The sequence below is a fragment of the Oryx dammah genome, unplaced genomic scaffold, assembly GCF_014754425.2.
Source record: "Oryx dammah isolate SB20612 unplaced genomic scaffold, SCBI_Odam_1.1 HiC_scaffold_1, whole genome shotgun sequence".
In the NCBI taxonomy this organism is placed as follows: Eukaryota; Metazoa; Chordata; class Mammalia; order Artiodactyla; family Bovidae; genus Oryx; species Oryx dammah.
In genome coordinates, this window is record NW_024070185.1 from 108,076,562 (window position 1) to 108,091,354 (window position 14,793).

At 45.4% G+C, this 14,793-nt stretch overlaps 1 protein-coding gene across 7 annotated transcripts in view; it reads right to left on the reverse strand.

Moving 5' to 3' along the window:
- The window catches only part of CDK5RAP2 (CDK5 regulatory subunit associated protein 2), a 185,160-nt gene that overhangs the window by 152,101 nt on the left and 18,266 nt on the right, over positions 1-14,793 (reverse strand). For all 7 annotated transcript variants that reach the window (XM_040241801.1, XM_040241770.1, XM_040241811.1 and 4 more), the window contains exon 4: positions 977-1,087. In XM_040241801.1, the coding sequence (XP_040097735.1) occupies positions 977-1,087 (111 nt within the window). The remainder of the gene's footprint in view (positions 1-976; positions 1,088-14,793) is intronic.

Consider the following 14,793-nt stretch of genomic DNA (forward strand, 5'->3'; position numbering starts at 1 on the left):
CACTTCTTACCCGAAAGGGGGAGATCCTCATTGCCTTTCTCTCCCACAATAAAGGAAACAAAAAATTGGGTCTTAAGGGACAAGGGAGCTTTTTAATTCTTGAAAAGGCTCAGAAGTTCAAGACGAGTCCATTTAAGTCCACCCACTAAAACTCAAGGAGCGTTCGTTTTCCTCCTTCAAAAGTTTCCACTGGTGCAAATTTCAGAAGAGGGAAAAAAATGGAATAAGTCTCAGGCCAAGGGCTAATCTAGAGAAAGTCAAGAAAGGGGCACTGAAATATTGTTTGTACTCCTGCCTTTTCAAGAGAGCCAAGTTCTTTTTTCAACTCCCAGAACCGCAGTTTGTTTTCACGCAGAGGCCTCTAGGTCAAGACTTGAGATAGGAATAGACTTTTAAGCAAGCACGCCAGGAATACAGAAGAGTCGTGTCACAGGAAAAAATGACAACACTAACTTTGGGCTGCCGATGGAAGCCTCAGCAAGACAATGACGATCACTGTCAAGGGCTGACTGTGTGCTGAGGCTTTTCATCTACCAACTCATTTTAATCCACACAAATAACCCCAGGACAGAGGGGTTATCACTTAACTCTGGAAGCAAGCCCAGACAGCTGAAGGGACTTGCCTACAGTTACACAAGCTAGTGAGTAACACCAGGATTCAAATCCAAAGACATGCCACCATTTCACTCTTTGTCTCAATTATAAATAATGAGAAAACAGCAATTGAGATATGGTAAGTCAGAATTCCATTTTAAGAAGAGAGAAAGACTCCATTAAAATTAATCTTGTATCGCTTTGCTTAGTATTAAGGTCATTCTATTATCTTTACGCTCCCTGTAATCAATCCAAATGAAGGGAAAGCAAAGCAGCGCTATCTATTCATGCCAAGTTTGGGAACAAACATTAATGGAGCTGCTGCTTCGAATGGCCACGAGGAAGGACGCCGGGCGCAGCAGCGCCGGGGGGGGGCACTCACGGTTTTGCAGGCGCGCTCCGAGCGGCCGCCACGCTCCCGCTGCAGGCTTTCCTCGAGGAAATAGATGCGGAGCTTTAGGTTAAAGTTTTCTTTCTTCAGTTCAGTGATTTGCTAGAAAATAAGCACACAGGGGTTATGGAAAGTGAGGGCTGAGGCACGAGACCTGCACGACGCCCACGGCTTCCAGGGCTACAAAGGGAGGAAGAGCTCAGCTCTGCTACAGCCGCCCAAACCTAGGATTAAGAGCCAGATGCGGGACAGTCTGAGCATGGAAATGAACGATGACTGAGTGCAGAGAGAATTCATGACTCCACGCTAAAAGCGAGTTAGTAAAGGAAAGGAAAGGAAAGGAAGAAGGGAAGCTCTTCTTTACAAAAGAAATCAAGTTAATAAATGTAGAGAGGAGCAGGAAGAGAAAAGCACCATTAAACAATTGCTATAGTCAACTAACACACACACCCACGTAGAAATAAACGACTCGGGCCGAGATCAACACACAAACGCACTGGGTGAAAGCTGGAGGGCATGGTATTTCCACCCTCTCAAGATGGTCACCCCACAGATGGCTTATCATTTGGGAAAACATATCGTCACTATTTAGAAGCCTAGCACACATCACCCTAATCAACAAAATATATTACTACTGCCCCTGGTGGGACAGACTGACATGCTGTGCCTCCTGAACTAAGTCACTGAAAGTAAGCAATTTCATTTAAAAATGCTAAAATACCTATAATCTTCTCTCTCTCTCTTTTTTTTTTTTTTTTGGCAACTTAACGGCTTGTGAGATCTTATTTCCCCAACCAGGGAACTGAACCTGGACCCTGGCAGTTAAAGCACCAAGTCCTAACCACTGGACTGCCAAGGAATTCCCAAAATACCTACAACCTATAACCTACAACTAATCAAGAGTTGTCGGACTTCTCTGGTGGCGTAATAGATAAAAATCCGCCTGCCAATGCAGGGAACATGGGCTCGGTCCCTGGTGCAGCAAGCTTCCACCCGCCATGGAGCAGCTAGGTGCACACCTGCTGAGCCTGAGTGGGGCGGCAGCGGAGGCCCGTGAGGCCAGGGCCTGCGCTCCGCGACGGGAGAAGCCGCGGCAGTGAGGAGCCCTCGCACCTCCACAAAGAGCAGCCCCTGCTCGCCGCCAACCAGAGAAAAAAGCCTGCACGCAGCAAGGAAGACCCAGGGCGGCCAGAAATAACCACAAATGAATACAGCTTTTCTTAAAACGTTTAATCAAGAGTAGTCAATCAAACAAATCCAAATTGAAGGGCGCTCTACAAACAACAGACTCAGACTCTCCAGAAATCTTCATGACAATCTCAAGAGAAAAAGGGCTGGAGGACTCTCCTAAATGAATGGAGGTAACAGAGGCCTGACTACGAAGCACAATAAAATCATACAGTGACTCCTGAAATCTTTTTACGCTCTATGGAGACAGCCGGGGGACTGTGAATAACAACTTTCCACAAGGCAAGAGTATTATGAGTTTGTAAGAGAATGTCCTAAGCAAGAAATTCATGCTCAAGTTCTCAAGGGTGCTATCACAATATCTGCAATTAGCACCCTAATGAGGGGGAGGGAGAGGAAAAGAGATAAAGTAGATGTAACCAATTTAAAAGAACTGAAATCAAACTATATTCCCTGACCATAATGGACATAACCTTAGAAATCAATAGCAGAAAGAAAACTGGGAAATTCCCAAGTACTTAGAAATGAAATAGCACATCTCTAAACAATCTACAGGGACAAGAGGAAATCAAAAGACATTTTGAATAAATGAAAATGCAAATAAATCAAAATTTGTTGGATGCAGTTAGAGTAATATTTAGAGGGAAACTTATACTATTAAATGCTTTAGAAAAGAAAAAATATACAAGATAGCTCAGTTGGTAAAGAATCCACCTGCACTGCAGGAGACCCTGGGTCGGTAACCCCGCTGGAGAAGGGACAGGCTGCCCACTCCTGTGTTCCGGTCTGGAGAATTCCATGGACTGTATAGCCCGTGGGGTCGCAAAGAGTCAGACACAACCGAGCGACTCTCACTCACAAGGAGCTGCTGTGCAGCCCAGGGAACTCCGCTCAACGCTCTGCAATGAATCTCAGTGCTTCTTCCCCACACAGAGTCACTATGTGTGTTCTACACGGACACGTACGTGGTTCACTTTGCTGTATAGCGGAAACTAGCACGACTGTGAACCAACCACACTCCAATAAAAATAAGCGTTTTTCACAAAGAATATTTCAAATCGATAATCTAAGCTTCTATTTTAGGAAACCATGAAAAGAGCAAAACAGACCCAAAGCAAAAAGAATGAAGAAGATAATAAACATAAGAGCAGAAATCAGTGAAAAGGAAAAGAGGAAACAATAAGGAAAAATCACTTTTAAAAGATGGCTCTTTCAAGCCATTAATGAAACTAATTATACCTCTAGCCAAACTGGTAAAAAAATAAATAAAAAGAGAGCGATGACATAACTTACCCATATCAAGAATGAAAGAGGAATTATTACAGATCCCGTAGTTATTAAAAACATAATATGAGAATAATGGATACAAATCTATACATGTAAACTGGAGAGCTTAGATGAAATCACACAATTCCTTCAAAGCCACAAATTATCAAAATTCACCAAAGAAGAAATTAAGAGAAACTAAACACTCCTATAGCTATTTAGAAACTTAAATCTGTAATTAAAACTTTCCAAAAAAGAAAATCCCAGGATGATTTCAGTAGCAATTTCTACCAAATATTTAAATCTCTACCAATTTTATACAATCTCTTCCAGAAAACAGAAAATGAGGGAACTTTCCCACTTCATTTTAGGAGGGCAGCATTACCCTCATAAAACCAGACAAAAATATTATAAGAAAACTACAGACTAAATCCTCTAAATGACAGACTCAAAATCCTCAACTAAATTTTAAAAAATTCAGTTCAGTTCAGTTGTTCAGTCGTGTCCAACTCTTTGTGACCCCATGGACTGCAGCACACCAAGTTTCCCAGTCTATCACCAACTCCCAGAGCTTGCTCAAACTCATGTCCATTGAGTCAGTGATGCCATCCAACCATCTCATCCTCTGTTGTCCCCTTCTCCTCCTGCCTTCAATCTTTCCCAGCATCAGAGTCTTTTCAAATGAGTCAGTTCTTCGCATCAGATGGCCAAAGTACTGGAGCTTCAGCTTCAACATCAGTCCTCCAGTGAATATTTAGGACTGATTTCCTTTAGGATGGACTGATTGGATCTCCTTGAAGTCCAAGGGACTCTCAAGAGTCTTCAACACCACAGTTCAAAAGCATCAATTCTTTGGCACTCAGCTTTCTTTATGGTTCAACTTTCACATCCATACATGACCACTGGAAAAACCACAGCTTGGATTATACAGACTTTTGTCAGTTAAGTGATGTCTCTGCCTTTTAATGTGCTGTCTAGGTCTGTCATAGCTTTTCTTCCAAGGAATAAGCATCTTTTAATTTCATGGCTGGAGTCACCAACTGCAATGACTTTGCAGCCCAAGAAAATAAAGTCTGTCACTGTTTCCATTGTTTCCTCATCTATTTGCCATGAAGTGATGGGACCGGATGCCGTGATCTTTATTTTCTGAATGCTGAATTATAAGCCAGCTTTTTCACTCTCCTCTTTCATTTTCATCAAGAGGCTCTTTAGTTGTTCACTTTCCGCCGTAAGGGTGGTGTCACCTACATATCTGAGGTTATTGATATTTCTCCCGGCAATCTTGATTCCAGCTTGTGCTTCCTCCAGCCCAGCGTTTTTCATGATGTACTCTGCATAGAAGTTAAATAAGCAGGGTGACAATATACAGCCTTGACGTACTCCTTTTCCTATTTGGAACCAGTCTGTTGTTCCATGTCCAGTTCTAACTGTTGCTTCCTGACCTGCATATAGGTTTCTGAAGAGGCAGGTCAGGTGGTCTGGTATTCCCGTCTCTTTCAGAATTTTCCACAGTTTATTGTGATCCACACAGTCAAAGGCTTTAGTGTAGTCAATGAAGCAGAAGTAGATGTTTTTCTGGAACTCTCTTGCTTTTTCTATGATCCAGTGGATGCTGGCAATCTGATCTCTGGTTCCTCTGCCTTTTCTAAATCCAGCTTTAACATCTGGAAGTTCACATACTGTTGAAGCCTGGCTTGGAGAATTTTGAGCATTACTTTGTGAGCATGTGAGATGAGTACAATCGTGTAGTAGTTTGAACATTCTTTGGTATTGCCTTTCTTTGGAAAATTGGAAACATAGTAACACATCATGAGAGGGATTTATCCCAGGAATCTAACACTACTTCAATATTCCAAAGTCAATCCATGTAATTCACCAAACTAAAAGACCAAAGAAGAAAACACATATGATCATAGAAAGACATGCAGAAAGAGCATTAGACACTCAGCAATCATTCAAGATAAAAATTCACAAACTAGGAATTCAAGGAAACATTCTTTATCTGCTAAAGGACATATACAAAAAAATCACAATCTACAAAAAATATATTTACTAATGATGAAGAACGAAATGCTATTCCCCGAACATCAACAATAAAGAAAGGCTATTGGCTCTTATGATTCCTATTCAAAACGTATTTGAAGTTCCAGACACTGTGATAAAACAAGGGGAAAAAATAAAAGGCATCCAGATTGGAAAGGAAGAAGTAAAACCACCCTTATGTGCAGACAACGTGAAAACAAAAAATTCCAAGGAATTTACCCAAAAAAGCTCCCAGAATTCATTAAGTGAGTTTAACAAAGTCAGCATACAGGTATCAATCATATTTCAATATACTAGCAACAAACAATCTAAAACTGAAAAATTTTTAAATACCATTTACAATATCTGCAAAAAGGAAAATTTGTAAGAACAAATCTAGCAAGACATTACGTATGTCTGATGAAATCAAGAACCTAAATAAGCGAGGAGACTTACCAAATTCATGAATTGGAAACCCTTCTTTTAATCAATAAATTGAGCTTCATCAAAATTTTAAAAGTTTGCTTTGGAAAAACAGCGCTGAGAGAATGAAAAGACAAGCTACACAGTGAGAGAAAACATTTTCAAATCAGAAATCCAACATAGGAACTGTATCTGTTGCTGTTGTTGCTGCTAAGTTGCTTCAGTCGTGTCTGACTCTGTGCGAACCCATAGACGGCAGCCCACCAGGCTCCGGTATCCCTGGGATTCTCCAGGCAAGAACACTGGAGTGGGCTGCCATTTCCTTCTCCAAGAAACTGTATCTAGAATACATAAATATCTCTCAAAATGTCATTGCTAGAAAGCAACTCAAAAAAAAAAAAAAAAACAGGCAAAAAATTCGAAGAAACATCTCACAGGAGAAGATACACAGATGACAAATAAGCACAAGAAAAGATTTTTAAGCATCTTTAACCATTAGGAAAAAGTGAATTAAAACTATAATGAGATACCACTACACATCTATTAGAATGGCCAAAAAAAAATTTTTTTAATTGATAATACCAAATGCTGCCGAAGATGTGGAACAAATGGAACTCTCATACTCTGCTGCTGGGCGTGCAAAACGGTACCATCACTCTGAATAATAGTTTGGCAGTTTCTTACCACACACACACACACAAAAACTACATTTGCCATATGACTCAGCGACCCCAGTCCCAGGCGTTTACCCTAGAGAAGTGAAAACTCATGCCCACACACACACACACACACACACACACACACACACACACAAACGTATACAGGAATGTTTACTGCAGCTTTACGAATAATCACCAAAACACAGAGAGAACTTGAACGCTCTTCCAAAGGTGAATGAATAGAGTGCACACCCACGCGGTGCAGAAACACTCTCCACGGTGGCACGTGACCACGCGGATGCGTTTCAGAGATACTGCGGTGAGGGGAAGCAGCTACCCTCAGAGGACTGCAAGGTGGATATGACTTCTGGAAAAAGCAAAATCACAGGGGCTGGGAATAGAGGGACAGCTGCCAGAGGTCTGGGTGAGGAGTCTCATCACAGAGAGGGAACACTTGGGGATTTCTGGCCTTTTGGAACATTCCGATTGTGGTTGACAGTCACACGACCCTACAACCATATACACATATACCAAAAAAAAAAAAAAATCACATAAATACATTTCTTGATTATGACAAAAGTTACAAGGGAGTATATGTATGTCAAAACTCAGCCAACACTTAAAACTGCAGGGGTTTATTTCATGAGAAAGGAGAAGGGGGTGGCAGAGGATGAGATGGTTAGACAGCATGGCCGATTCAATGGACAGGAATCTGAGCAAACTCCAGGGGAGCCCAGCATGCCGCAGTCCCTGGGGTCACACAACTTAGAGACTGAACAGCAACAACAAAAATAAAACACAGTAAAATATTAAATGCTGTCCTCGACTGTTACTACATTACCATAAATACATAGTCATTGGGGCTTTCTTCAACATTTTAAATAGTAATTGGTAATAGCACATAATACTCCTTTTAATAAATTTTTGAATACTTTTACGACTGATAAAAAAAATGATAAGCATACTCTACATTAAGTACATTTCAAATTTTCCACCCCTGGCCCCTTGTTAACACTTAAAGTTTCAATTTTGTAGCTAAGAAGAACAGAGAACAAGCAATTGATAGGTTCATTAAAGCCTCTCTTTTAAATGTTTTAAGGAAACAGCACATAAAACATTCATTCAAACAAAAAGTCTACCCCACCAGATGCTTCCTATAAAGAGAAACCTTATTCCATTACTTGGCTACCAATAAATTATTTATGGAGGTTGCTGAGAATGCCCACATTGTGCCTGCTGCTAAAATTCTTAGCAAGATTTGAAAGAACATTTGTTCTATTTATAGGTGAAGAACTTTTTTTTTTAATGAGAAAAGGTAAATAAGCCTTCAGAAGGTCATTGCAAACGGCAGCCAAGCCCCAGTGAATAAAATGAAATACAGGCGCCAACTTTTCTGCAGCAATGCCAGTCTCGTCCTCTGCTCAGTGCCAGAGCCTTCATCAGGCTTTCTCTGACGACCCCACCAAGCTGGCCTGGGGTCCTCCTAGATGTTTCCACACCCCCTTTAATCTCTTTATACAGCAGCCTATCACACTGCAGTCTACCAGCTGGGTGATTTCCTTTCTACCCAATCCGTCTCTAAGAGATGAGGAACCATATCCTCTTTTGTATTTTCGTCTACAACATAAAGAGATAGTCGTTAATACACACTAACAATGGAGTGGTCAGAAGGCTGGGCGCGTTTACGAATTTCTTGAAGGCCATGTGATACAAGGAGAGACCTACAGGCTTCAGAGTCAAACAGACATTGCTTTTTTCTATCACTTTTTTAAGATTTTTTAAAATGTGGGTCATTCTTAAAGTCTTTTATTGATTTTGTTCTGTTTTTAAGTTTTGGCCCCAAGGCATGGGGGATCTTAACTCCCCCAACAGGGATCAAACCCACAACCCCTGCACCGAAAAGCGAAGTTTTTGCCACTGGACTCCCGAGGAAGTTCCGCCACCACTCTTAGAATAAACCTTCCTGGGCTTCCTGGGAGGCTCAATGGTAAAGAATCCACCTGTAATGCAGGAGACGCAGGTTTGATCCCTGGGTTGGAAAGACCTTCTGGAGAAGAAACCACTCCAGTATTCTTGCCTGGAAAATTCCACGGGCAGAGAAGCCTGGCAGGCTACAGTCCAAGGGGCTGCAAAAATTAAAATAAAAAAAGCTTGGTGCCATGGCCGCAGATTTGTGTGATCTGGCTCTACCCCTCGCTGGCAGTGCTCCACCCTCCCCAGTCCTCGCATAAGCCGGGCCTTGTCTGCGCGCACAGCTCTTCCTGCAGCCCTTGCCGGGGAGGTTCAATCTCAGGCTTTCCATCTCAGCTTCAGCTTAAAAGTCAGAGCCTCCAAAAGGCCCTTCCTGACTACTGGCTCCAAAGAGGGCCATCTCGACTACCTCCACCAAGTCACTCTCTCACGCAGAACTCTTACTTTCTTATTAGAAGTTGTCACAACCTGCCTTCATTTTCAGTCCTTACACGTGTACTATTTGCTATCACGTCTGTTCTATAAAGATCATCCACTTGTGGAGGGCAGGGACCCTTGCAATCTATCTGCTCGTGGCCGTTTCTCCTGAGATTTGTAGCACAGTATCTGGGACACAGGGGGCACTCCATCAACATGTGTTGAATGAATGAATACAACTGGTCCAGCCTACCTTATTAGCCGTATGAGTTCAGTCAAGTTCGTTATTCTGTGCGCCTCAGTTCCTTTATCTATAAAAATGGGATTATAATAATGCCTCTTTCAGGGAGCTATTATGAGGATTAAAAGAAATTAATTGGGATGTTTAGTATTGTGCCTGGCATCGCATAAGAACTTAAAACATTAATATTCTTTTCATTTGTACTTTTCATCTGCACTTGAAGTAAGTTTAAGAAAAAAAGAAAAAGACTGGAAACACTGAGAATAGCTTACCATACAATGGAATAAATACCTGAAAATCCACCAAATATGACTCAGAAACTCAGTGCTCAAAAGTAGGTGAACACGAGAGCTGTACTCGCCAGGCTCCAGCCCTGGCAACCCGAGTGCAACCATGGAGCTGGAGCCTCTGAAAGAGGAACCATCCCAACTCGGTCCCAGCTCAGCGGCAGGACACCCTCTGGAGGCTTCTGCGCGGTCATCGTGACTTCCTCCCACTCCCTGTCAAAGGCCTTCCGCGCCTAGGGCACCATCCAAAAGGGAAGAAAGGCGAAAACCAACAACATAAAAAGAATCAGGGCAACTCCAACCGACCGAACTCCCAGCCAGGAGCCGTGCTTCTGGAGACCTGGCCATCAGCTTCAGCGGCTTGCGAGGGCAGGGGACTCCGCAGCAGAGACTCAGCCTCCAGGGCACCTCTGGACTGCAAAAAACCAAGGACCGAGGGCAGGGGCCCTGCGGCCAGTGGAGCCAGAAGTGGACTCAACTCCCAACACTGTCACCTGTGAGCCACCTAACCTTGGGGAAACCACTGCACAACTTTGAGTCACTGTTCGCTCATCAATAAAAAGAGGATCAAAGTCCACTACTTCACGGAGGTGCTGTGGCAACTACATGACCTACAGTACCTGGCAGAGCCTGGCACTGAGCGAGCAGAAAGCACAGGGTCACTTTCAGAATGAATCCACTTCTCACTCAAGCCTCAATATGCAGACCTTCGAGCCACCATTAATTTTTTTTATCCTCTTTGAAAGTCCAAAAACTGTTAGACCATTCACCCAGACATCACAAAAACCATGAAATCCTGCTGCCCAGAGTTCATTTCTGGTAAATAACACCGCACGTAAGACAGTTCTGCCAGCAGCAGCTAAGTGGGGTTAGGAAGATGAAGAAGACACCCTGGGATTTGCTTCTGATTCCAGTACTCTCCCAGTGTCCTCAAAACACCCAGAAAACTGTTGCTAGGCAAACATCTATTCATCAACCAACAATACTGGAGTAACAACAGGATTTTAAAAGTGAACCCAAACAACACCTGGAATGCAACTATCTTATGAAATCTACTCTCTATATATTCTTTTCAGCCTTTGCTCATGAATACACATTTTTTTGTAAAATTGTAACATAAGTGAATTTGTATAATCCATTGCTTCCCCTAACATGTCTTAAATATTTTCATGTTGCTCCAGAATTCCCATAATTATCACTTAAAATGACAGCACCGAATTCCACTGAATTGATTCACAGTCAATTGCTTAACCATTTCCCTGCTGAGCACCCACGCATTCAGTGTGTTACAGAAGAATGCCTGCGGGCGTTCCGACCAGAAAGACCAGCTGTGCGTTTGGCCTTCTTTTTGTTTCTCCATCACACTAAACTCCTGAGCGAATCACTGAATCTCTCCAAGCTCAGCTTCCTCACCTGGGAAACACCTTCATCACAAGCTTGTTGCAATAAGCCAAAGAGATGACAAATGTAAAATATAACTCCCTTGTTCCCGATGTTTCACACTCATACGCAATGTGGCAACAGCGGCATGCTCGCCATGCTCGCAGCTCTTCCCTCCTGCTGGGCTCTTCCCTCAGGATGGACTTCCCCAAGACGGATTATCGGGCTCAAGAGTAATACTATTTTTATGACCATCAAAATCTCTTTCCAAATGGCCTTCAGAAAGATTGTAAATATTTACGCTGCCCAGCCCGCCACCTGGCCAGGTCTGCGGACAGCATGGCCAGGACACGCAGAGGTCTAAGCAGTCAGTGCATTTGATCCAGCGTGCAGGAGACCAGCCTACTACACAGATGAGCCTCTGCGCTGAACACTGACCAGACTTGATTCCAAGATCTCTGGCCCTGACAGGCCCCATCTCCTGCAGAGCCAGGACCACAGAGCGGCTGTGACAGTCACTCTGCCAGCTCCAGAGTGCCCTCCTCCACTTCCGCCAACCTGTGCCCCACGTGATTCTTGCTCGCCCGCCTGGTTCTAAAGGCGCCCCGCTCTCCTTCTCAGCCTCCCCTGACCCTCATCACTGCCTGCTCTCCTAAGACTCTGGGGGGAGTCTGCGTGCCCCTCCCTCCTGCTACACTGCTCCAGCCACCTGATTCACAAGAACATAGCAGCCACCCGCATCGGCTTAAGACCTAGATACCAGGCACTGTCTGGCAGGTGTTACTGAATCCTCACCACAACCCTAGGCATCAAATACGACTTTTCCCATTGCACAGGTAAGGCAACCAAAATTTACAGCTTACAAGGTAACACACTTATTTTAATCAATAAGAATTCATTGACTACCATCTTGTTCAGCTGGGTGTTGAGCACGAAGGACACAGCAGAGGAGACAAAGTTAAGCAATCGCACCAATAAAACACGTAACTGCAAACAGTCACAAGACTCACGGTGGAACACTGCACCCGCGTGCTGGGTCCCAGGCACACTCGGGAAGGGAGCTGCGGACAGCCTCTCTATAAAGTCGCGTGGAGACTAAGCCATGGAGGGCAAGGATCCTGGCACTCAGGAGCAAGAGAAAGGACAGTCCCCGCAGAGGGAGAAGCATGCTGAAGGCCCGACCATGTGGCTGAGGAAGGCCAGCCCAGAGGCTGCAGGGCAGGGCGTGATGGGAGACGGCCGCAGCCGGCGGCACAGGGCAGGGTCACACGGGCCGGGCCGCGGCAAGCAGTCAGGGATTCTGCTCCAAGGTCAAAGCAACATCACAGCAGGGTCCACGGAGACTGACAAAGGACGAGGAGAAGGCAGGGGCGCTGGCTGCAGCAGGGCCCTCAGGACAGAGCAGACGTGGGCACCGAGGGCCGCCGTGCACCAGGCACCAAGCGAGGGGCCTTCCACACCAGGACTCATGGAGCCCTCGCCACCAGTTCCGAGGGGAAGTCCGCATCCAGCCCCACGTTACAGAGAAGGCTCTAGAAGCAACCTGCCAGTGTGACAGCGCCAGACCTAACACCCAATTCTGGTCATTCCCAGGAACGTGTTGTATCCACGTACGCCGCTGCTGCAGACGCTTCAGGGCCATACACGCCGGGTGGGGCTGAGGGGCAGGGGAGCTACCTCCGGCAGGAAGACACCCAGCACACAGAGGCTTCGGGGCAAAGCTGAAGATGCAAACTCCTAGCCACGGCACGGATAAAACACTAAAGTGGACCAACTGCCTCGCTGAGACCAAGACTTTTCAACAAAACTGAATAAGCGCCCCGATAGAAACACCAGAACCTTACGGCAGCTGGGCTGGAGACAGGAGCAGCAGAACCTGTCCTAAGGGAGAAAGAAAGCCTAAGTGTACAAAGCGAGGGACCAAGAGACTCACCACCGCTTTGTTTATCACAGCGAGGAATCGGACACGGTCTGAACGTCGCACAGGAAGAGGTCACGTAAACTACGGTTCAACCCACCCCTTTGAGTGCACATCTTTATGAACTTAAGACGGTCATTAAACAACACTATCCACCTGTATCAACGGAGACAGAAAGCTACACGTGTCACAGGAAAAGCCAGAAGCAAACGCTTCTATCTGTGAATAAAGAACAGCTACCCGGACCGGACACACTGAACCCGATTCTGGGTCTCCCCACTCACTCACGACATTTCGAGAGAGACGAAGGGAGAGACAGACTGTTTCTCTGGAACCGGTCACACCAGAGAGGCAGAGGCCTTTACAGAACGCGGCTTAGCCCAGCCTCCTGGTCTGGGGCACTCCTCATGATGCTATCATCCAAGAAGGACCAACAAGACAGGCTCCCACTGAAGACCACACTGACCTGCAAGCCTCCTACCATAAGGCCTGCCGTCCAGAGGACGACACCTCAGCTGAGGAAGGGATTAGACAACAGGTCCCCAGCTGACAGACTCACAAGAAGGTGTGCGGTTTTCACACGTCAGAAGGGGACTCACACAGAACGCCGAGTGCAGCAGAAAGACAAAGGCCTGGGAAGACCAAGCAAGTCCCCGCCCGTCTCCGGGCTCGAGGCCCCTGTGTCAGATGCAGGGCCTGGATGAACCGATCCCGGGAGCTCTTTCAGCGCTGCCGTTCTGACTTTCTTCTCCACGCCTCCAGAGCCCACCACTCACTGCACCTCCTTACTGATCACAGCACCACCGGCCTCAGAGCACCCAGCCTGGCTCATCTGTGAAGTGACTCCAGTCACTTCCCTCCCCAGATTAAAACTTACCACTGACGCCCCTTCATCTTCAGGACAAAACTCAAGCAAAGCAGTGTAACATACAAGAGCCTGCAGAATCTGACCCCTGCCTGCTTTAACAGCCCCACTTCGCTCACGTACCCCCCAAGCCTCCTTCCAACCAAAGGGCACTTGGATTCCCAGCCTCGTCATGCCCTGTCATGCCCTCTCTGTGTCTTTGGCACGTGTGAGTCCCTGTGCCTAGGGTCATCTCCCAGTCTTCCCACCTTGGCTAATCCCTACTAGTCTTGATGACCCAACTCGAGAACACCTGCTCCAGGGAGGCTGCCCAGAGTCCCCTGAGCCAGGATCAGGCCCCGCTCTACGCCCCACCACGCCCTGAACTTAACCTCAATCACTGCATGACTTTCCTATCCATCTCCCTAAACAGACTGTGAGTCTACTGATGGGCACTTAATCTACTACAAATTCCCTAGCCCCAGCACAGGACATGGATTTGAAAATATTCACTGATGAATGCCCGAACTCTAAGCAAAACCAAGAGGCCTGTATTTTGCTAGACTCTCGTTAACAGACTCTGATGTTCAGATATCCATAATCCAAGACTAGAATAAAAGAAATCATGAGTTTCCCCTTTAAGTCCAAAGTATTGTAGTCCTCTCTCTAATATGTATGCGAACTGTAAAATCAGCATTAGATGCCAAGAGCATTTCCTATAAGCATCCCAACATAGAGATCCTGCATTTAGTAGCTCAGGCCAGATGAAGATTTTCAGTGACTTATATAGACCTGAAAGGGAGACAGTGAGAACCATGTTGTCATTTCAATTTCAACTGCAGAATTCGTTCTTGCAAGTGCTACAAGGAAAAATATTAATGTCACAAAAATAAAAACCCTGACAGCAGCCAAAGGACCACAGTCATAAAGCCAAAACATAAACCCTAAAACACGCTGGCACAGAAGGCTCCCCCTTGCCTTTGAGAAAACCAGCGTTTGGGTCATCAGGAACACGCCTCAGAAAGGGAAATGTGAGTCACGTGACAGAGCAGAAAACCAGTAACAATAAACATGACCATAACCACGGGGAGAAACGCGCAGCACCCAGGACGGGCTCTGCCAGGCACTCGTGCTTCACACACCTTCCCTCGTGAATCTGCACGACAGCCCTGGGAAGCAGAAACTAGTAACA